This window comes from Ixodes scapularis, unplaced genomic scaffold, assembly GCF_016920785.2.
Source record: "Ixodes scapularis isolate PalLabHiFi unplaced genomic scaffold, ASM1692078v2 ptg001080l_1__unscaffolded, whole genome shotgun sequence".
Classification (NCBI taxonomy): Eukaryota; Metazoa; Arthropoda; class Arachnida; order Ixodida; family Ixodidae; genus Ixodes; species Ixodes scapularis.
Genome location: NW_024610096.1, coordinates 255,300 through 275,995, shown reverse-complemented (window position 1 = coordinate 275,995; position 20,696 = coordinate 255,300). Strand labels below are relative to the sequence as shown.

At 48.2% G+C, this 20,696-nt stretch overlaps 2 protein-coding genes and 7 non-coding genes across 9 annotated transcripts; all 9 read right to left on the bottom strand.

Annotated features, from left to right (window-relative positions):
• Positions 1-1,575: 1,575 nt before the first annotated feature.
• On the bottom strand, positions 1,576-5,328 carry LOC120847965. The gene is made up of 2 exons (XM_042288071.1): positions 5,321-5,328; positions 1,576-2,281 (listed from the first exon to the last, which is right to left on the bottom strand). Exons 1-2 carry the CDS (start codon positions 5,326-5,328, stop codon positions 1,576-1,578), a joined length of 714 nt encoding a protein of 237 aa, XP_042144005.1.
• On the bottom strand, positions 4,345-4,416 carry Trnad-guc. The gene has a single exon. It is a non-coding gene; the product is annotated as a tRNA-Asp (tRNA).
• On the bottom strand, positions 5,231-7,442 carry LOC121834305 (piggyBac transposable element-derived protein 3-like). The gene is made up of 3 exons (XM_042288082.1): positions 7,403-7,442; positions 6,994-7,195; positions 5,231-6,877 (listed from the first exon to the last, which is right to left on the bottom strand). Exons 1-3 carry the CDS (start codon positions 7,440-7,442, stop codon positions 5,371-5,373), a joined length of 1,749 nt encoding a protein of 582 aa, XP_042144016.1. The 3' UTR covers positions 5,231-5,370.
• Positions 7,443-11,771: 4,329 nt separating this feature from the next.
• Trnad-guc lies at positions 11,772-11,843 on the bottom strand. The gene has a single exon. It is a non-coding gene; the product is annotated as a tRNA-Asp (tRNA).
• Positions 11,844-11,940: 97 nt separating this feature from the next.
• Trnad-guc lies at positions 11,941-12,012 on the bottom strand. Its single transcript has one exon. It is a non-coding gene; the product is annotated as a tRNA-Asp (tRNA).
• A 94-nt stretch (positions 12,013-12,106) lies between these two features.
• Positions 12,107-12,178, bottom strand: Trnad-guc. Its single transcript has one exon. It is a non-coding gene; the product is annotated as a tRNA-Asp (tRNA).
• Positions 12,179-12,271: 93 nt separating this feature from the next.
• Trnad-guc lies at positions 12,272-12,343 on the bottom strand. The gene has a single exon. It is a non-coding gene; the product is annotated as a tRNA-Asp (tRNA).
• Positions 12,344-18,125: 5,782 nt separating this feature from the next.
• Trnad-guc lies at positions 18,126-18,197 on the bottom strand. Its single transcript has one exon. It is a non-coding gene; the product is annotated as a tRNA-Asp (tRNA).
• A 95-nt stretch (positions 18,198-18,292) lies between these two features.
• On the bottom strand, positions 18,293-18,364 carry Trnay-gua. The gene has a single exon. It is a non-coding gene; the product is annotated as a tRNA-Tyr (tRNA).
• Positions 18,365-20,696: the final 2,332 nt, after the last annotated feature.

Genomic DNA, 20,696 nt, shown 5'->3' with positions numbered 1-20,696 from the left:
GGAGGCAAAGCTTTAAGACGGTACGCTTCACTAAACACACGAAGCAATAAAGGTGCAATTTGGTCTTTGAAGGATTTATAAAATTCCGCTCCCAGACCATCCGGTCCAGGCGATTTTCCGGGCTGCAAATGGTCTATCGCTTTTTCAACTTCGCCCAAAACTATTGGCTGTTCTAGTCTTTCTTTAAGGTCTTCGTCTAGCCTCGTCATTAACGGCAGATAAAGCCTTTCAAACTCCGTCAACTTCGGCGTGCGATAACTGAAAAGCTCCTGATAATATTCGACAAACGCGCGTTCCACGGTTGTTCTATCACTAGACAGAACTCCTTGATACAAGATTTCGCTTATTTCATTTCCTCGCGCGTACTTCTTTTCTATTCCCAAAGCTCGTTTCGTTGGTATCTCGCCAAGCGATAACCGTTTCAAACGCGATCGCACCATGGCTCCCTTATAGCGTTCGGTATCAAGAGCCTCGAGTTGTTTTTTCAACTTGATTATGTCTTCTGAAAAAAGACCTGGTGAACGACATTCTTGGCGCGTTAACTCTTGTAGCAGGCAGCTTAGCTGTCTTATGTATTCCGTTTCCTCGTGTTTTAAAAAACTAGATCTTTCGATGGCACTCATTTTTATCTCTTGTTTAAAACATTCCCATTTTGCGCCGATACCATCCTCTGCGCGAGTCAAAGAGCAGAGATTTTCCCGAACATTCCCTACGAAGATATCGTCCTCTAATAACTTAGTATTAAATTTCCACAATTCCCAACTGAATTTCTTGTTAGCGTCCGGGGAAGAGGACAACATAAAAGAAACGAGGCAGTGATCGCTAAAAGATACGTGATCCACTGCGTAATTTTTGCTTATCGCGATAAGTTCGGGGGAAACGTAGGCCCTGTCTAAACGCGTGTGGCTCGCTCCTTGGAAGTGTGTAAACTGTAGGCTCCTTGCACTTGATGAAAAGTGAGCAACGTCTTCCAGTTCACACCGCTGTATCATATCGCACAAGTATTCAGAACTGACGTCTCGATATCGTGCTCCATTCGATCTATCCTCTGGGGCGCAAACGCAGTTAAAATCCCCCAACAAAATGACTAGGCGATCTGTTTGAATATACTTCGTAATATTTTCAAAAAAAAACCCGTCTTTCCTCAACCCGGTTAGGAGCATAAATACACACAACGCGAAAGGTGAAACTACAATAAGAAAAATCACAAAGTACCATCCTCCCCGACTCACAACTGATAACTTGTTCAACCTTTCCAATACACTTTTTAAGGAACACCAAACATCCTCCGGACATCCCAACTGCGTGGCTAACGCACACATTGTACTGAGACCCGAAAATCCGCACCATGCTTTCCGTCCGGTCTTCACTTTCTATCTTTGATTCTTGTACTGCGACAATGTCGAGGTTTTTATCGGCAAACAGGCGGCTCAGCTGACATTGCCTGCGTCTGGAACATAGGGCCCGCACATTTATAGTGCCCACACATAGGGGTCTTTCAAGCATAAGCTTTAGGTGGAAGCCCGGTGGAGAGCATAGAACTTACAAGGTCAGTCAGTGGCGTGCCGAAAAGACTTACTGCTTCTGTTCCTTGTTACGCGTTAAAGGCACAGACTGGGTCTTGAAACGTCCTACCTTGCCACACCACTCGCGTTCTAGGCGCCTCAGCTGAGCCTCCCCCCGGCCTGAAGGTGGGTCCTCCAGCGGCCGTTTCGCGCTCCCCGTCACTACGTCCATATCGTTGTTCTGATCGTCGTCCTTAGAAACTACGGCGTCTTCTCGTTGCGCGGGTCCCGCCGAGGTGCTAGAAGTCTCTGTGGCTTGATCGGGCACAACGTCTTGGCTCGCCTCGGTGTCCACCTTTTCTCTCGGTGCCCCGTGCGGAAGCTCCGGTGCCACAGGTCCTGGTATTGAGCTGGCCGCTGCCGCCTCGTTGCTTGGTTGCTGGGCCAGTGAAGTCGACGGTGCGGCTGCCATCTCAGCCTCGTCCTCGTCCATCACAAGCTCGGATGCTACCGTGTCGGTGTTGCTGCCGGTGACACGGGCGTACGTCTTGACGCAGTCCCTGGTTTCATGCCCGAAGGCCCGGCACTGCGAGCACCGAGGTGCTCTGCAGTCTCGACGTATATGGCCAGTGCGCCGGCAGCGCAGGCATATCGGTGCGCGTCCGGGGACGACGACCAGGACCGTGCCTCCGCCAATCCGAAGCTGGTGTGGGAGGCTCTCCAACGGTATGCCTTCGTTCAACGTCATCCGCACGGCCAGCGTTGTAGACTCGACGTCCACGAAGCCTTCAACCTTCCAGGTCTCTCGAGTGATATCCTTGACAGACCCGTACGGCTCGAAGGCCCGTCGCACCGAGTCCACCGGGACGTCAAAGGTCACCCAGTGGAGCTTTATACGCAGCTCCCTTCGGCTGGGGTCGACGACGTGGCACAGCTTGCCCTTTACCTGCAGACTTCCGGCCTCCAGCAGTTTCGCCTTCGCCTCCGGCGTGCGCAACTTGAGCAGCCAGACGTGACTCATCTGGTAGGCTCCCAGGCCTGCCACGTCCGAAAGAATGCCTACCTGGTGTAACGGCTGCCTAAAGTCCTCAATCCGGTAGGGGCGTCCTTCAAGGTCAGCGTGAAGTACAACGCTGAGTTTCGCCGTCTCCCCGGTCGGCAGCGGAGGCAGTTGAAGCCTATAGTCCTTCGGCAAAAGGGTAACACCATTATCACCGCGGCCGGGCTCGGCCGCCCCCGATGACGGAGAGCGATTCATATCACGTCCGCTCGCTATCGCGTCCGGAAGTGGAATCTTATTTTATTTCTTTATTGCAGGAGGAATGCAAAAACGGTCATGTCACTTTAAAAAAAAAATGCTCTGCAAGACTTATTGCAGGGTACATTAAAATCCTCGCATTTCGAGGAGCGGTTTACAAATGTCTAGCCACTCGGGTTTTGTTTTACGGTTTGAAAAAACACTTTCCACTTGCTTAACAAGGCTGAAAAAATAATGATGCACTTCTTTCACACTGGGGTCGGCATGACGGACCGCCATGCGCGACCTCCAAATACTGCACAAACCCAACAACATAATCATATCAAAAGGTATGCCATCATCGTTACATTCAAGAAACGTATAACTGATGGGCTAATGCACAGTTGTTTCTTCAACGTGCGCTGCAGCACATCCCAAAAAAAAACCGCATCCCAGCAAAAAATGAAAACGTGCTCGATGGTCTCAGGTTTCTTACATAAAATACAGTCTACCGACCACGGAACATCAATACCCTTTCCTTCAAGCCACACCTTAACGGGCAGTGTATTGGAATGCAGTTTAAAAAAGAACGTTTTAACGGAAGGGGGAACGCACATATTCTTCACTCGCTTGAGCACATCTTGGCCCCCGCTACAGACTACAGTTCTATACAACGGGTTTGGAAACAAACTTATCAATAAATCGCGTGTAAGCGTTTTCTTGCTAACAGCGGACAAATACTCAAAAGAGAAACGGGCAGACAAAAATAACACTGCGTCTACCACCTCCTTTTGATATCCCACTAATCTCTTAAGTTCGCCGCCATGGGACGAAACGAGAAAAGATGGTAAATGAGGAGACAATTTGGTTTGTATAAATGTACGTATGAAAGGATGCTCTTGGTCTCGTAGAAAAAAGAATCGGGACACAATCTGTTTGCAAAACAAATGCGAGAGACCGAGACCACCGTGACGAATCCGATGGAAAAGATTGTCTCTCCTCATCGGCTCCCACTTTGAATTCCAAATAAACGTGGCAAAAACACGGCGAAATTTCTGCACATTCAAGCGAGCACAATGAATGGCCTGCATCACGTACCATAATTTTGCAATGAGAAAAATATTACATACTGTCGCTCTGGCAAATATGGACAGCTCACGCTGCTTCCAACGGGAAGCGCGTCTGTCCAGGTCGGCGGCGACTCCCGACCAATAGGATTTGCTTTGCCTGTAACATTTTAGTGGCACACCGAGGTAAGTGCACGGCACACGGTCCCAACACACCCCTTCAAACACCGAAGGGGTTGTGGCCCACTCTCCGTGCCAAAACCCACGGCACTTGCTCAAATTTATGGCTGCCCCTGTAGCCTTACAGAAGTCTCTTGCCAACTTCACAGCCGCGCTAATACTTGGCTTATCGCTACAAAAAACCGCGACATCATCTGCATAGCTCATGACTTTTATCTCCTCATTTTCCATCCGGAATCCGTGACATTGATACTAACGAGGAGAGACGGCAATAGCTGGATGGGAACTCTACCGCAACCTGGACTTTTCAATAAAGGAAAAAAAAAAATGTGGGGGTAAAAAAAAAAAAATTATGCTCCCCGTCGGGGAATCGAACCCCGGTCTCCCGCGTGACAGGCGGGGATACTGACCACTATACTAACGAGGATTTTTTTTTTTATTTCTTTATTGCAGGAGGAATGCAAAAACGGCAATGTCACTTTAAAAAAAATACTCTGCAAGACTTATTGCAGGGTACATTAAAATCCTCGCATTTCGAGGAGCGGTTTACAAATTTCTAGCCACTCGGGTTTCGTTTTACGGTTTGAAAAAACACTTTCCACTTGCTTAACAAGGCTGAAAAAATAATGATGCACTTCTTTCACACTAGGGTCGGCATGACGGACCGCCATGCGCGACCTCCAAATACTGCACAAACCCAACAACATAATCATATCAAAAGGTATGCCATCATCGTTACTCACATTCAAGAAACGTATAACTGATTGGCTAATGCACAGTTGTTTCTTCAACGTGCGCTGGAGCACGTCCCAAAAGAATACCGCATCCCAGCAAAAAATGAAAACGTGCTCGATAGTCTCAGGTTTCTTACATAAAATACAGTCTACCGACCACGGAACATCAATACCCTTTCCTTGAAGCCACACCTTAACGGGCAGTGTATTGGAATGCAGTTTAAAAAAGAACGTTTTAACGGAAGGGGGAACGCACATATTCTTCACTCGCTTGAGCACATCTTGGCCCCCGCTACAGACTACAGTTCTATACAACGGGTTTGTAAACAAACTTATCAATAAGTCGCGTGTAAGTGTTTTCTTGCTAACAGCAGACAAATACTCAAAAGAAAAACGGGCAGACAAAAATAACACTGCGTCTACCACCTCCTTTTGATATCCCACTAATCTCTTAACCTCTTCACTACCGACCTAAGAAGCAATTGAAAACAACCGATTTTTTTTGCTATTTTTATTAAGCGTCCTCTTAACAATGCATAGAAAAAAAATAGTCAAGAAAATTGATTTATTTTAGCTGAAACAAGTATGTACACAAACGTGGACATAAGTTGTGTTCACGATGGACGGGCCGACCACGAATGTCGGAATCAGTGCCTAGCGTTATGAAACTCGGCGAAGCAGTTTTGCTTCTGAAGGCACAGAAAAATATTGCATTTCATGCACCTCACCCTTGTTCTTCCTTTGCAGTTTTTTTTCCTGCACCGCATTGCATTTTCGAGCTGGCAATATTCTGGGAAGTGATCGAAGTGGTCGCTGCGGGTATCGTTGTTAGGGAGTTGCACAGGCCTTGTTCTGTTGATTGTGGGCTCGTTGCTTGCTCTTTCAGTCCTGCTGTTTTCTGTAGAATTCGCCTTGATCAATGTTTCTGCAATATCTTGCTTGAATTGAAGTAAGGGAAGGATTTCTTTCTTCGGAATGTCCAGTTCTTGGGCGTCCCGCCGGTACTCAATCCAGGCGTTGGACACGGCAAGGTCAAGGAAGTGCGTGAAGAATCGAATGGTCCATTTTCTTGTTTTGATCTTAATTCTGTAGTACGCCACATACCTGTCAGCCAAGTCCACACCGCCCATGCACCTGTTGTAAAGTGAGACAATAGCTGGCTGAGGAACAGTAATTTTCTTTTTTTCTTCCTTGGACCACCGCTTGCACATACCAATTGGGTCACACCCAACTGCGCTCGACAAGAAAAGAACTCCTTTGTTATCTTTCCATTTCACAAGACAGACTTTTCCGTCCTCGCGTACGAGGCAAGCACTTTCACCACGGTTCATTGACCTGTCACTCGGCAAATTTCCGACTGCTCCTTGTGTGCGGTTAGCGTTCACAGTGCCAGTCAAAAACATTTGCTTCTCAGTTAGGTAGTCCACAATTGACAGTCCTGTGAAAAACCTGTCAGTGAACAGGTGCGCCTTCTGGTCGCTTACGGTTGTTGAAAGGTGCTTCACGACTGCGCCACCCAGGCCATACAACTTCATGTCTTCAGGAGTCACTGTATTTTTGCCGGTGTAAACCAGGAAGTCTAAAACAAGGCCGTCGGGGGAAGCCAAGACAAAATTCTTCAGACCAAGTGGATTTGGCTTAGAAGGAAGGTATTGCCTAAATGCACACCTTCCCGAAAATGGGATGATCTGCTCATCGATTGAGCATTCTTTTGTGCGCGGCAATGAGCGGCAAGCACTTTGAAAGCTGCTAACGATTGGCCGCACAAGGCGTAACCTGTCTTCTTTCTGTTGTGCTGTAACTGCGGAGATGTCCACAAAGTGCAGGTTATTGCGCAGCTCATAGAATCTGTTTCGGGTCATGTGGTCAGCAACAAAAGGTGTGCGTGTTGCTCGTGACCAGTACAGCTGGACTTGAGGAAGGTTCATAATTCCCATCAGTAGGTGTATGCCAGCGAGCTTCCTCACCTCAACTACGTCTGTTCTCACTGACCGGTGATTTCGTTTCTGAACAGAATACAAATTTGTTTGTTCAGCGAGTTCCCTCCAAAAATCCATTGGAAAATATTTGGCGAAATACTGATGTGGGGACAGAAGCTCCCGAAAACCGACGTCTGCTTGACCGTGACTGTCTGTCATGTCAGGGTTTGTGAATCTGGAAAATCAGATATTATGTAGGTTAACCATACGTCAAACTAGAAATATTTTGAAAGAAAGATGCTATGAATAGACGTGCGAGAAAACTTAGTGCAACAAAGTGCAAGAACTCACGTTCCTGGCTTCCAGGAGCTTTTTTTCTGCTTTTTGGGCCGGTTGGCGGTGTCCGGTTCAGGTTCATCTTCATCTTCGGATGTGTCATGACCACTTGCCGATGACGGCAAAGCACGATCATCATCATCATCAGACTCTGAAAGGTCCGCGTCGCTCTCTTCCAACATGGCAGCGATCTCATCATCGGTCAGGAATCTGGCTGCTGAGAACAAGCCAGAAAGAGAAGCGGCGATGTTCACAACCTTTGTCCACAAATGTGACACATTGTAAAAAGATGCGCTTGAAATCAACCGTTGTGCTTTTTGGCCTAGAAATAATTCATGTCGTCTTCGGGAGTTATAAACTTCATTACCAAATGACTCTTTTCCCAAGGAGTGAGAAAAAAGGTACAATAATTGTCAAAACTTACCTCGTGGTCGCTGTCCGACTCTAGAGCTGGATGCCGCCATTTCAACTTTTCCTGAAGGCGCTTTGACTGGACAGGTGGCGCCGCCTCTTGGGTATGGTGGCAACTACAACCACCTCTTCTAAACGCGCCAAATTTGAATTCCGCCAAACATCCCTCCTTGAGGTACAGCGCATAAATGTGGATGTTCACGAATGTGTACACCGGTAGCGAAGAGGTTAAGTTCGCCGCCATGGGACGAAACGAGAAAAGATGGCAAATGAGGAGACAATTTGGTTTGTATAAATGTACGTATGAAAGGATGCTCTTGGTCTCGTAGAAAAAAGAATCGGGACACAATCTGTTTGCAAAACAAATGCGAGAGACCGAGACCACCGTGACGAATCCGATGGAAAAGATTGTCTCTCCTCATCGGCTCCCACTTTGAATTCCAAATAAACGTGGCAAAAACGCGGTGAAATTTCTGCACATTCAAGCGAGCACAATGAATGGCCTGCATCACGTACCATAATTTTGCAATGAGAAAAATATTACATACTGTCGCTCTGGCAAATATGGACAGCTCACGCTGCTTCCAACGGGAAGCGCGTCTGTCCAGGTCGGCGGCGACTCCCGACCAATAGGATTTGCTTTGCCTGTAACATTTTAGTGGCACACCGAGGTAAGTGCACGGCACACGGTCCCAACACACCCCTTCAAACACCGAAGGGGTTGTGGCCCACTCTCCGTGCCAAAACCCACGGCACTTGCTCAAATTTATGGCTGCCCCTGTAGCCTTACAGAAGTCTCTTGCCAACTTCACAGCCGCGCTAATACTTGGCTTATCGCTACAAAAAACCGCGACATCATCTGCATAGCTCATGACTTTTATCTCCTCATTTTCCATCCGGAATCCGTGACATTGATTACTGTTCTGAACACTTAAACAAAAAAGTTCCAAATAGAGGTTAAACAATAACGGCGACAAGGGACATCCTTGTCTTACGGATGTTCGCACACGTATCGGTTCAGTCAATTCCCTGTTCACAATGAGCCTAGTGGTACACTCTTGGTACGCCATTTTAACCCCGTCCAAAATACGCTCGCCCACATTCACGTGCTTTAAAACATCAAAAAGGACATCGTGCTTAACACGATCGAAAGCCTTATCTAGGTCCAGTTGAAGCATGGCAACTTGGCCCATGCCATCGTCACATGCCTCCAAAACAGTTCGGGCAACGTGCACATTCGTCAAAATAGATCGACCCTGTATTCCACAGGTCTGATGATCTCCAATGAGCTGGCAGGCAACACTCTGGAACCTCCTCGCTAGGATTTTAGCAAAAATCTTGTAATCTACATTACACAGAGTTATCGGGCGGAAACCAGTGACTTGACGTAGTTTCGCAACGTCATCGCTTTTGGGAATTAACACAGTGTATGTACGTGAAAAAGACGGCGGCAGCACTTTCCTATCGTATGCCTTACAAATCACTTCTAAAAAAAGCGGAGCGATTACGCTCTTGTATTTCTTATAAAATTCGGCGCATAGCCCGTCCGGTCCTGGCGTTTTCGATCTCGGCAAATCGTCTATTGCTCTCTCGACCTCTTGAAGAGTGATCGGCTCTGTGAGGTTTTCCTTCTCCTCTTCCGTTAGTTGCGGCAGGGACTCTAGAAGTTTTCCACACATAGGGTCCTGCCTTCCTTTCACTTGGGTTTCAAAAACTTGCCTATAGTGTGCGACAAAAGCCTGCTCAATACTACTTGGGCTCGTGTTAATCACTCCGTTGTACTCGATTTCGCCAATTTCGTTGCGAAGCGCGAACCTTTTCTCATCCGCCAAAGACCGTTTAGTAGGCTGTTCTCCCATCAAGTACTTCTCTGATCGAGCCCGAACAATGGCTCCGCGGTAACGCTCTTGATGAAAATGCGCCAGGCGTTGCTTAACCGTTTCCAAATCTTTAAGAGCTGTGCCGGGTCGCTCACACTCAGCTCTTGACAGAGCTTGCAAATCTTCGATTAAACCACGTTCGTCGCAACGCGCCTCGTACGCTAAAATCGACGACCTTTCGATAGCGAGCATCTTCACTTCCTGTTTGATGAGCTCCCACGTCTCGAATATATCGCCCCTTGCGGTTTTAAAAAACGTTTTGAAGACGTTATTTACCGCTGCAAGAAAACTTTCATCATCAAGCAGTTTTGTGTTAAGCTTCCACAGCTTCCATCCAGTTAAACTTGGCCTTCGGCGGCGCTTTTTCGCCGATCGTTGTCGAAATCATGCAATGATCCGAAAAAAATACAGGTGTGACGCGATACTTTCTTAACACTGCTGCCGCGGAGGCCGATACGTATACTCTATCTAGGCGCGCATGAGACGACGCTTGGAAATGGGTGAAACGAATCTCGCTCGTTTCGTTCGTCACCGTTCCGGCGTCAACCAAGTCAAAGTCTTCAACCAGTTCGCTTAAAACGTGCGCACTCTTGTCGCTGCTCCGCCTCAGGGGCGTTCTGTCTGCTGCCCTTACAACGCAGTTAAAATCGCCCAACAACACAATCGTTTTATCACAATCTAGAAAACGGCGTAAGCCAATAAAAAAGGAAACACGGTCTTTAACCGTACTAGGCGCATACACACAAACAATTCGCCACTGAAAAGACGCCAAAGAAAAATCGCACATGATGAACCGCCCTTCCGTGTCGGTGGTTACAGCTAACTCCGACAAGGGCAGGGACTTTTTAAGAAAAAGAAAACATCCGGCAGAAAAACCAACCGCGTGGGTGACACAAACTTCGTACGACTGCAGAAAAGGCCTAAGCGCACTAGCAACCTGTTCCTCCTCAGCCATTTTAGTCTCTTGCACCGCTAAGAAATCGGGTTTCTCTTTAAGCAGCAAACGCTGCAATTGGTATTGTTTTTTCCTGGCGCTCAAACCTCGAACATTTAGCGATGCGACCGTTATTGCTGGTTGGAACGTACAAATCATGTGTTTTGCTGTAGCACTTGCCTTGGCTTTCGGACGTCAGTCTTTGTAACCAGGCGTTAGCCGCCTTACTTGCTGTTGAGTCGCCTCCGGTCATCTGGGGTTAAGGTGGGCGTGGGCTGGAAACGCCCCTTCTTTGTCCTCTCCATCCAAGGGTTGGGCCTGGGTGTCATGCCCGGCGTCGATGGAGGGTTCTCGTCGAGGCCACGCTTGATGGACTCGGTGGTTTCGTCCATAGTGTCGTGACCTTCGGAAGGCGCCTTCTCGAAAGTCGGGGGGGAGGCCTCGCGCGGGGCTACGGTCTTCTCCATTGGCGTCGCCGTGGGAGGGGGTGCCGCGCTGCCTGGTTCAGGAAAGCCACCAGCCACCTCCTTCTTGTCCTTTACAGGCGAGACTTCAGTCAAGACGTCCGCTCCAACAGGATGGCCGCAGGGCTCACCAGACGGTGAAGCTTCGTCTTGTTGTCCCTGAGCGGAACGCTCAGCCTCGTCGATATCCATGGTCAGGGGCGAAAGGTCTTCCGCCGCCGCTCCACCAGTTACTCGGGCGTAGGTCTTTACGCACTCCTCCTTCTCGTGGCCGAAACGTGAGCACACCGAGCACTTAGGCACGCGGCAGTCGCGCCTGATGTGCCCGGCACGCTTACAGCGCAGGCAGACCGGCGCCCCCCCCGGGATTACGATAAGGACGTTCGCCCCCTGAAGCCGCAGCTGGTGAGGCATTCCGTCGGGCGTGACGCCGCTCTTCAGCGTCATGCCTGCCACCCGGGTAGTCGACTCGATGCCCTCGAATCCCTCGACGCGCCACTTCTCACGTGCGACTTCTATAACCTTGCCGTAGGGCTCCAAAAGCTTGCTCACCGCGTCGTCCGTCACATGATACGGGACCCAATGGAGGCGTAGACGGACTTCCGTGCTGCTGGGGTCGATGACGACACACCTCAGGTCCTTCACCTTCAACTCTTTGCAGTCGATGAGCCGCTTCTTGGCTTCCGGCGTTCGCAGCGTGGCTAACCAGACGTGGTTCATCTGGAAAGCACCGAGCGCCACAATCTCGGACAGGACGGCGCACCGCTTCAGTTCTTGCCGGAAATCTTCGATACGATAGGGGCGGCCTCTCAGATCGCAGTGCAAAAGTACTGAATTTAAAATTGTTGCACCCATTGGGATGGGAGGCAACACCACCTTGTAGTCCTCGGCAGACGATGACGCAGCAAAACTACCGCGGCCAACTGGGGCCGTTGTCGCAGCTCCGTTGGAGCCAGCCATCCTGCGACCGTTCTCGGCGAGTGCCAGAAGCAGAATGTATACTAACGAGGAGAGACGGGAATAGCGGGACGGGAACTCTACCGCAACCTGGACTTTTCAATAAAAAAAAAAAAAAATGTGGGGGTAAAAAAAAAAAAAATTATGCTCCCCGTCGGGGAATCGAACCCCGGTCTCCCGCGTGACAGGCGGGGATACTGACCACTATACTAACGAGGAGAGACGGGAAGAGCGGGACGGGAACTCTACCGCAACCAGGACTTTTCAATAAAGGAAAAAAAAAAAAAAATGTGGGGGTAAAAAAAAAAAAATTATGCTCCCCGTCGGGGAATCGAACCCCGGTCTCCCGCGTGACAGGCGGGGATACTGACCACTATACTAACGAGGAGAGACGGGAATAGCGGGACGGGAACTCTACCGCAACCTGGACTTTTCAATAAAGGAAAAAAAAAAATGTGGGGGTAAAAAAAAAAAAAATTATGCTCCCCGTCGGGGAATCGAACCCCGGTCTCCCGCGTGACAGGCGGGGATACTGACCACTATACTAACGAGGAGAGACGGGAATAGCGGGACGGGAACTCTACCGCAACCTGGACTTTTCAATAAAGGAAAAAAAAAATGTGGGGGTAAAAAAAAAAAAAATTATGCTCCCCGTCGGGGAATCGAACCCCGGTCTCCCGCGTGACAGGCGGGGATACTGACCACTATACTAACGAGGATTTTTTTTTTATTTCTTTATTGCAGGAGGAATGCAAAAACGGTCATGTCACTTTAAAAAAATGCTCTGCAAGACTTATTGCAGGGTACATTAAAATCCTCGCATTTCGAGGAGCGGTTTACAAATGTCTAGCCACTCGGGTTTCGTTTTACGGTTTGAAAAAACACTTTCCACTTGCTTAACAAGGCTGAAAAAATAATGATGCACTTCTTTCACACTGGGGTCGGCATGACGGACCGCCATGCGCGACCTCCAAATACTGCATAAACCCAACAACATAATCATATCAAAAGGTATGCCATCATCGTTACTCACATTCAAGAAACGTATGACTGATTGGCTAATGCACAGTTGTTTCTTCAACGTGCGCTGAAGCACGTCCCAAAAAAATACCGCATCCCAGCAAAAAATGAAAACGTGCTCGATGGTCTCAGGTTTCTTACATAAAATACAGTCTACCGACCACGGAACATCAATACCCTTTCCTTCAAGCCACACCTTAACGGGCAGTGTATTGGAATGCAGTTTAAAAAAGAACGTTTTAACGGAAGGGGGAACGCACATATTCTTCACTCGCTTGAGCACATCTTGGCCCCCGCTACAGACTACAGTTCTATACAACGGGTTTGGAAACAAACTTATCAATAAATCGCGTGTAAGTGTTTTCTTGCTAACAGCAGACAAATACTCAAAAGAAAAACGAGCAGACAAAAATAACACTGCGTCTACCACCTCCTTTTGATATCCCACTAATCTCTTAAGTTCGCCGCCATGGGACGAAACGAGAAAAGATGGTATACTAACGAGGAGTTTTTTTTTTTTTTCTTTATTGCCTGTTTTGACAATTGCACCAAGTACACACATGAGAGTGTTAAAAGAGAAACCGACAACCTCCGCTAGGCCAGCGCGGTTACATTTAAAATCGTTTAAGGCACACCAGCTTTTTTAGAAGCGGCAACCAGTCAGGGGGTTCAGGCTGTGCCGCAAAAACTGTTCGAATGTATGCCACGCTCTCAATAAAGTTTTCTCGCACTGACCGTACATCGACGTCCGCATGGCGCACAGCCATTCTCGTTTTCCAATTACTGTGAAGACCGAGTACCATAATCATGTCGCACGGAACCCCACCATCATTTTCGATGGGCAAAAACCGAATACCAAACGGTGTTACAGGAAAGTCCTTTTTTAAAGTGCGCTGGAGAATATCCCAATAAAAAACTGCGTCCCAGCATTCAATGAAGACATGCTCTATGGTCTCCGGTCTTTTACAGAGCAGGCAGTTGGTGGTCCATGGAACAAATATCCCCTTACTCTCAAGCCACGACTTCACAGGGAGTGTGCCGCTGTGTAGACCAAAGAAAAAGGATTTAACCGCTGGTTTTATCGGCATTCTTTTAACTCTTTTTAGTACATCCTGACCCGTTCCCTGCGAATATAGAGATCTGTAAAGGGGTACGGGCAATAAGACGTCAACTAAATCTTTATACAACCTCTTTCGCGTTACATTACTCAGGTATTCTAAAGAAAAACGCACCTTCAACATCTTAAAAGATAAAAGAACTTCTCGCAGGTAACCACGGACACTGCCACTCGCTTCGGTACTCGATGACACCACAAACTCTGGTAGAATATTTCGCATTCTTACTTGGATAACTGTGCGTAAAAAAACATCATTTTGATCACGAAGAAAAATAAACCGAGACACAATTTGTCGGATAAACAGGTGAGACAGTCCTAACCCACCGCATCGCACTGAACGGAACAAATTCGTGCGGGAAGAGCGCTCCCAAACTGATCCCCAAATAAAAACTGCAAATACTCTGTGTATCTTTTGCACGCTGATACGCGACATAGCCAGCGCTTGCAAGACATACCACACTTTCGCTATCAAAAAAATATTGCATACAGTAGCCCGTGCAAACATCGAGAGTTCACGACCCTTCCAACTTTCCGCTTTTGTCCGGACCTTCTCCGTCTCCTCGTTCCGATACCGCGAGCTGTCTCGATAATGTTCGAGCGGCACCCCAAGGTACTTGACTGGCAAGGCTGTCCACTGAATGTTCAAAAAAACACTAGGCGTCGCGTCCCAGTTACCATGCCAAAAACCAGCACATTTTCCCCAGTTAATCAAACTCCCCGTTTTTTTGCAAAAAGAAGATGCAACAGTGACCACCTCGCGCACGCTATCTCGATCAGTACAAAAAACGGCAACGTCGTCCGCGTACGCCAGAACTTTCACCTCGCTTGACTGGATTCTAAAACCATTAATTCTTTCGTCTTGAAGAAGTCGCAAACAAAAGGGTTCTAAATAAATAGCAAAAAGCAAGGGCGACACTGGGCAACCTTGCCTCACAGAACAGCGGACGTCGACACTCTCACTAACCTCCTTATTAACAATTAAGCGCGTAGTACAGTTTTTGTAAGCCATTTTGAGACCGTCTAGAATAACACTACCTACATTAACATACTCCAGAATATTGAAAAGAACTTGATGCGATACGCGGTCGAACGCTTTCTCCAGGTCGAGCTGCAACATTGCAACTCGACTGGAGAAAGCGTCGCAGCATTCTAAAATGCTTCTTGCGACATGTATAGTCGTACAAATGGTACGCCCTTTTATACCACACGTCTGATGTGGCCCCACTAAACATTTAATTACGGACTGTAATCTTTGAGCCAGGACCTTCATGTAGATTTTGTAGTCCACATTCGCTAGACTTATAGGTCTGTAGGATGCTACGGACAAAAGTTTTACGGGGTCGTCGCTCTTGGGTATAAGGACAGTGTGTGTTCTTAAGAATGATGGCGGCAAAATATTTAAATCATAGGCCTCGGCTAGCACATGGTAAAGGGCATTTGCTGATTCCCATTTAAACATTTTGTAAAACTCGGAGCCTAGGCCGTCAGGACCGGGTGTCTTTCCTGCGCTTAACTCGTCAATGGCCCGCTCTATTTCGCGGACACTAATCGGCGCTTCCAAGCTGATACGAAGATGCTCTTCTAGCTTGGGCATTAGCAGCAAAAACTCGCTGTTAAAACCGTCCTGTAATGGCGCGCAGTGCCCAAGTAACTCGCGATAGTGTTCGACAAACGCCCGTCGAATTGTTATCTTATCACGCGTTACCGAGTGGCCGTAGCTGATTTCGTTTATCTCATTCTGCCGCGCGTACCTCTGTTCGTCACTTAGCGCGCGCTTTGTCGGCTTTTCGCTGCACCAAAGTCTTTCGGCTCGCGTACGCACGACGGCCCCTCTGTAACGTTCTGCGTCAATAATTTCCAACTGGTTCTTGATGTTTCTTATTTCCTGCGCGAACTCGCCGGGCAGAACGCTTTCTTCGCTTAAAAGAATGTCCAATTCACGCCTCAGCTCTTTCTCCTTCCTCTGTCTCTGGTAGTTGAGTAAACTACTTCTTTCTATGGCGTTCATTTTTACCTCCTCTTTAAACAGTTCCCACTTGACCCCCCACTTCATTTGATCATTCTCTTTTAACTTCTCAAATAAACTGTTAACTGTACTTTTGAAAACCTCGTCCAGAACAAGACTCCCGTTTAATTTCCACAGCGACCAATTCCACTTTTGCCTTCTGGCTTTCTTTCCAAGGCTGAACATTACTAACGCGTGGTCACTGAACGAGACAGGCTGAACAGTATAATGGTCACATAACGGGGCGAGATCAAGCGAAATGTAAGCTCTATCGAGTCGGGCATGACTGAAACCCTGAAAATGAGTAAACTGAACCTTGCCTGTGGAGGCAAGGCGCGCGACGTCTTCCAATTCATGTTCAGCAATAATATCACTTAAATAAATGGCACTCTGGTCGCGAACAGGGACTTGATTCACGCGATCCTCTGGCACGCACACACAATTAAAATCCCCTAAAAGAATAATCATTCTTTCACTTTCAAGGTACGCCCTTATACCTTCAAAAAAAACTTTTCGCTCACTGTCGCGATTTGGCGCATAAACGCAAATTACACGCCACTCGATATTCGAAAAAGAAAAATCACAGTACACAAAACGACCGGAAGTGCACGAAACCACAGCAGTCTCTGTGATGCCAATCGATTGCCGAATAAATAAACAGCAACCCCCTGACAAACCAACTGAATGTGCAACGCATACATTAAAACGAGATCGAAAAGGTTGCACCATGCGGTCAGTCTGTTCCTGGCTTTCTACTTTCGTATCTTGGACGGCGACAATATCAAGCTCGTTGTCCGCGAACAGTCGGCTAAGCTGGTATTGTCGGCGCCTCGCTGCCATCCCGCGGACGTTTATCGTGGCAATGCGTAAGGGCGCTTCTAATCTTAGTGCCATTCCAGGAGGAGAGAGACCGCATGGTGCTTACCTCGGGTTCGGAGCCGTGTATTGCGTCTCGACGAGAAACTAGCGTCCGACTGACCACCACGCATACCCCGAGGCCTCAAGCTAGCCACGGTCGGACACTCACGGGGGTGGCTTGACCACTCTTGCATCGTCGCCAGGGACCTTCGGCTTGACGTTGAGCCGTGGCCTCCTGAAGGGGGCCGCCTTCGGAGGTGGCTCCTCGTGGTTTGACACGCTGGGGCCCGTGCTGGCGTCCTCGTGAGTCCTTTTGGTGGTAAGGCCACTTGCCGAGGCCTCTGCGTCAACCATGGATCCGTCAACGGCAGAGTCCTTAACGGCGCTGATTTCTGCGCCGTTCGGTGTAACGTTCTCTGCCGTAGGAACCTCTGACCGCCCAGCTTGCCTCGTAGCGTCCGTACCAGGTGCCGCGTCAACCGTGCCTTTCGTCCCGTCACCTTTAGGTGCTGGTGTAACGTCCGCTTTTGGGGCTGCCCTGTCGGAAGTACCCGAGGCGGCCTCCTCGGCATCGGCCACGTCCATGAGGTGCTCCAAGTTATCGTCGCTCCCCACGGGTCCTGCGACGCTTGCGTAGGTTCGGACGCACTGGCTCTCGTCGTGGCCAAAGCGACGGCAGAGCGCACAGCGCGGTACTCGGCACTCCCTCCGAATGTGGCCCTTGCCCTTGCACCGTAGGCAGAGCGGGGCTCTGCCAGGCACCACTACTAACGCTAGGTCGCCGGCGATACGCAGTTGATGGGGGAGGTCGTCCACCGTGAAACCAGGCCCCAACTTGAGGGACACCGACCGCGTTGTCGACCCCATGTCCGGGCATCCTGGGACGCGCCACTTGTCTCTTGTGATTCCTGTCACTTTTCCAAAAGGCGCCAGGGCCGCCCGTACCTCTTCGTCAGGGACGTGATGCAGCAGCCAGTGGAGCTTGAGCCGGGTGTCCTGGTTACTCGGGTCCACCACGACGCAGCGGCCGTCCTTGACTTTGAAGTCTGCGACGGCTAGCAACTTCTTTTTCCCCTCGGCGCTCTTGAAGGTGACAGCCCAAACGTGATTGTACTGATACGCCCCCAAAGCGAGCACCTCTGGGAGAAGTGCCACACGTGCAAGGGCGTCCCGAAAATGCTCAAGACGATAGGGCCGAGCTTTCGTGTCGGCATGCAAAAATGCCGTGTGTAGAACAGATGGTCCTGATGGCAGCGACGGCAAAATGATTTCATACTCCTGTGATGCAGCGTCAGCATTCCTGTTACCGCGGCCCGACTGGGCCGCTGAAACCGCTCCGACGGAGCTCATGATAAGAACGTCCGACGCGTTCGGCAGCCGGAAGTCGAATCCTATACTAACGAGGAGAGACGGGAATAGCGGGACGGGAACTCTACCGCAACCTGGACTTTTCAATAAAGGAAAAAAAAAATGTGGGGGTAAAAAAAAAAAAAAAATTATGCTCCCCGTCGGGGAATCGAACCCCGGTCTCCCGCGTGACAGGCGGGGATACTGACCACTATACTAACGAGGAGAGACGGGAATAGCTTGACGGGAACTCTAGCGCAGCATGGACTTTTCAATAAAGTTAAAAAAAAAAAAAAAAAAACGGGGTAAAAAAAAATTATGCTCCTCGTCGGGGAATCGAACCCCGGTCTCCCGCGTTACAGGCGGGGATACTGACCACAATACTAACGAGGATTTTTTTTTTCTTTATTGCCTGTTTTTTACATTTGTACAATAGGATATATACAAAGGAGTGTTTAAAAACACGTCAGCCGTGTAACTTGGCTGCCGTGGTGTCATTAAAATTCTTTTAGACACACCAAACCATCAAGAATGGGCAACCAATCCGGCGGTTCGGGCTGTGCCCGGAACACTTCACGGATGCCGGCAACACTTTCAATAAAATATTCACGCGCCGAGCGGACTGTTTTATCAGCGTGATTTACGCCTACTCTTGTTTTCCATAAACTGTGAAGGCCCAGTAGTAGAATCATATCATAAGGTACGCCATTTAGATTCTCTATTGATAAAAACCGTATACCTCTGGCGGTGATCGGGAAATCCTTTTTGAGTGTGCGCTGGAGTATATCCCACAGAAATACAGCGTCCCAGCAGGAAATAAACACGTGTTCTACAGTTTCTGGCTGTTTGCATAAAAGACAACACGTAGACCATGGCACGAAAATGCCCTTTTCTTCTAACCATGGCTTTACGGGTAAAACGACACAATGAAGTTTAAAAAAAAAGGATTTAGCATTAGGCTTTACCGGCATCTTCTTCACTCTTTTTAAAACATCTAGGCCAGGGCCTTCGCAGTATAGGGAACGATAAAGCGGCACAGGCAGCAGAACATCAACCAAATCTCGATACAATTTTTTCCGTGACACGGTACTAAGATAATCTAAAGAAAAACGGACTTTCAAGATTCGAAAAGAAAGTAACACTTCTCTCAAATATCCTTGCACTGCAGCACCTGTCCCAGTGGATGACGAAACAATAAACTCGGACAAAGCGTTTTGCAGACGAAGTTGAACAACTGTGCGCAAAAAGGCATCCCTCTGATCGCGTAAAAACATGAAGCGTGAAACAATCTGACGTATGAACAAATGGGACAACCCCAAACCACCACTTCGCACCGACCTAAATAAATTCGTTCGAGCAGAACGCTCCCATGTTGAAGACCAAATAAAAACAGCAAACACCCTATGCAGCTTTTGCACATTCATACGTGACATACACAACACTTGTAATATATACCAGACTTTTGATATTAAAAATACACACGGTCGAACGCGCAAACATAGATAAATCCCTACCCCTCCACCCCTCCGCCTTTAATCTAACATTTTCGGTTTCTTCATTCCAATTACTTCTGGTGTCCTGTAATGTTCTAGAGGTACTCCGAGATACTTCGTGGGTAAAGTCTTCCACCTAACATTCATGAACACTTCTGGCTTACTTGACCAGTCACCGTGCCAAAAACCAATGCATTTATCAAAGTTCACCACGCTACCAGTTTGCGCACAAAAGGAAGAAACCACATTTATCACTTCACGTACGCTGTCTCGATCGACACAAATAACAGCGACATCACCCGCGTAGGAAAGAACCTTTACTTCACTTGACTGCAATTTATAACCACGAATATTACTGTTATGAATAAGCTTTAAACAAAAGGGCTCTAAGTAAAGCGCGAACAGTAGTGGCGAAAGCGGGCAACCTTGCCTTACGGAAGTCCTAACTTTGATACTTTCGGTGACTCCCTTATTTACAATCAAACTAGTCGTGCAATTTGTATACGCCATCTTTACGCCCTGGCGAATGACAGAGCCTACGTTCGCATGCTCTAGAACACTAAAAAGTACGTCGTGCGAAACGCGATCGAACGCTTTTTCTAGGTCGAGCTGCAGCATCGCCACTCGTCCAGAAAAAGCATCGCAGCACTCTAGCACAGATCTGGCCACGTGAATATTTGTAGCGATGGTGCGCCCTTTAATACCGCACGTCTGGTGCGGTCCCACGAGACATTGAATCACAGATTGCAACCGTCTAGCCAGAACTTTCATAAAAACTTTGTAATCAACATTGGTTAAACTGATTGGTCTATACGCTGATACAGACAGAAGCTTTACTGGATCTTCAGACTTGGGAATGAGCACAGTGTGCGCCCTTGAAAACGAGGGCGGCAACACGTGAACTTCGTAGGCCTCGGCCAAAACTTTATGCAGTGCAACTGCTGCCTCACTTTTAAAAGTTTTATAAAAACCTGCCCCAAGGCCATCCGGCCCGGGTGTCTTGCCGGGACTTAATTCGTCTATAGCTTTTTCAATTTCTCCAATACTGATTGGCACTTCCAAGCTTTCGCAAACCTGCTGATCCAGTTGCGGCATCAATGACAAAAAACAAGTTTTATAATCAGTGTCTAAAGGGGTACTGTTCCCTAGCAGATTGCGATAATGTTCTACAAACGCTTTTTCAATCATATTCTTATCGCGGGTTAGAGTGGCGCCGTAACTTATCTCTTTGA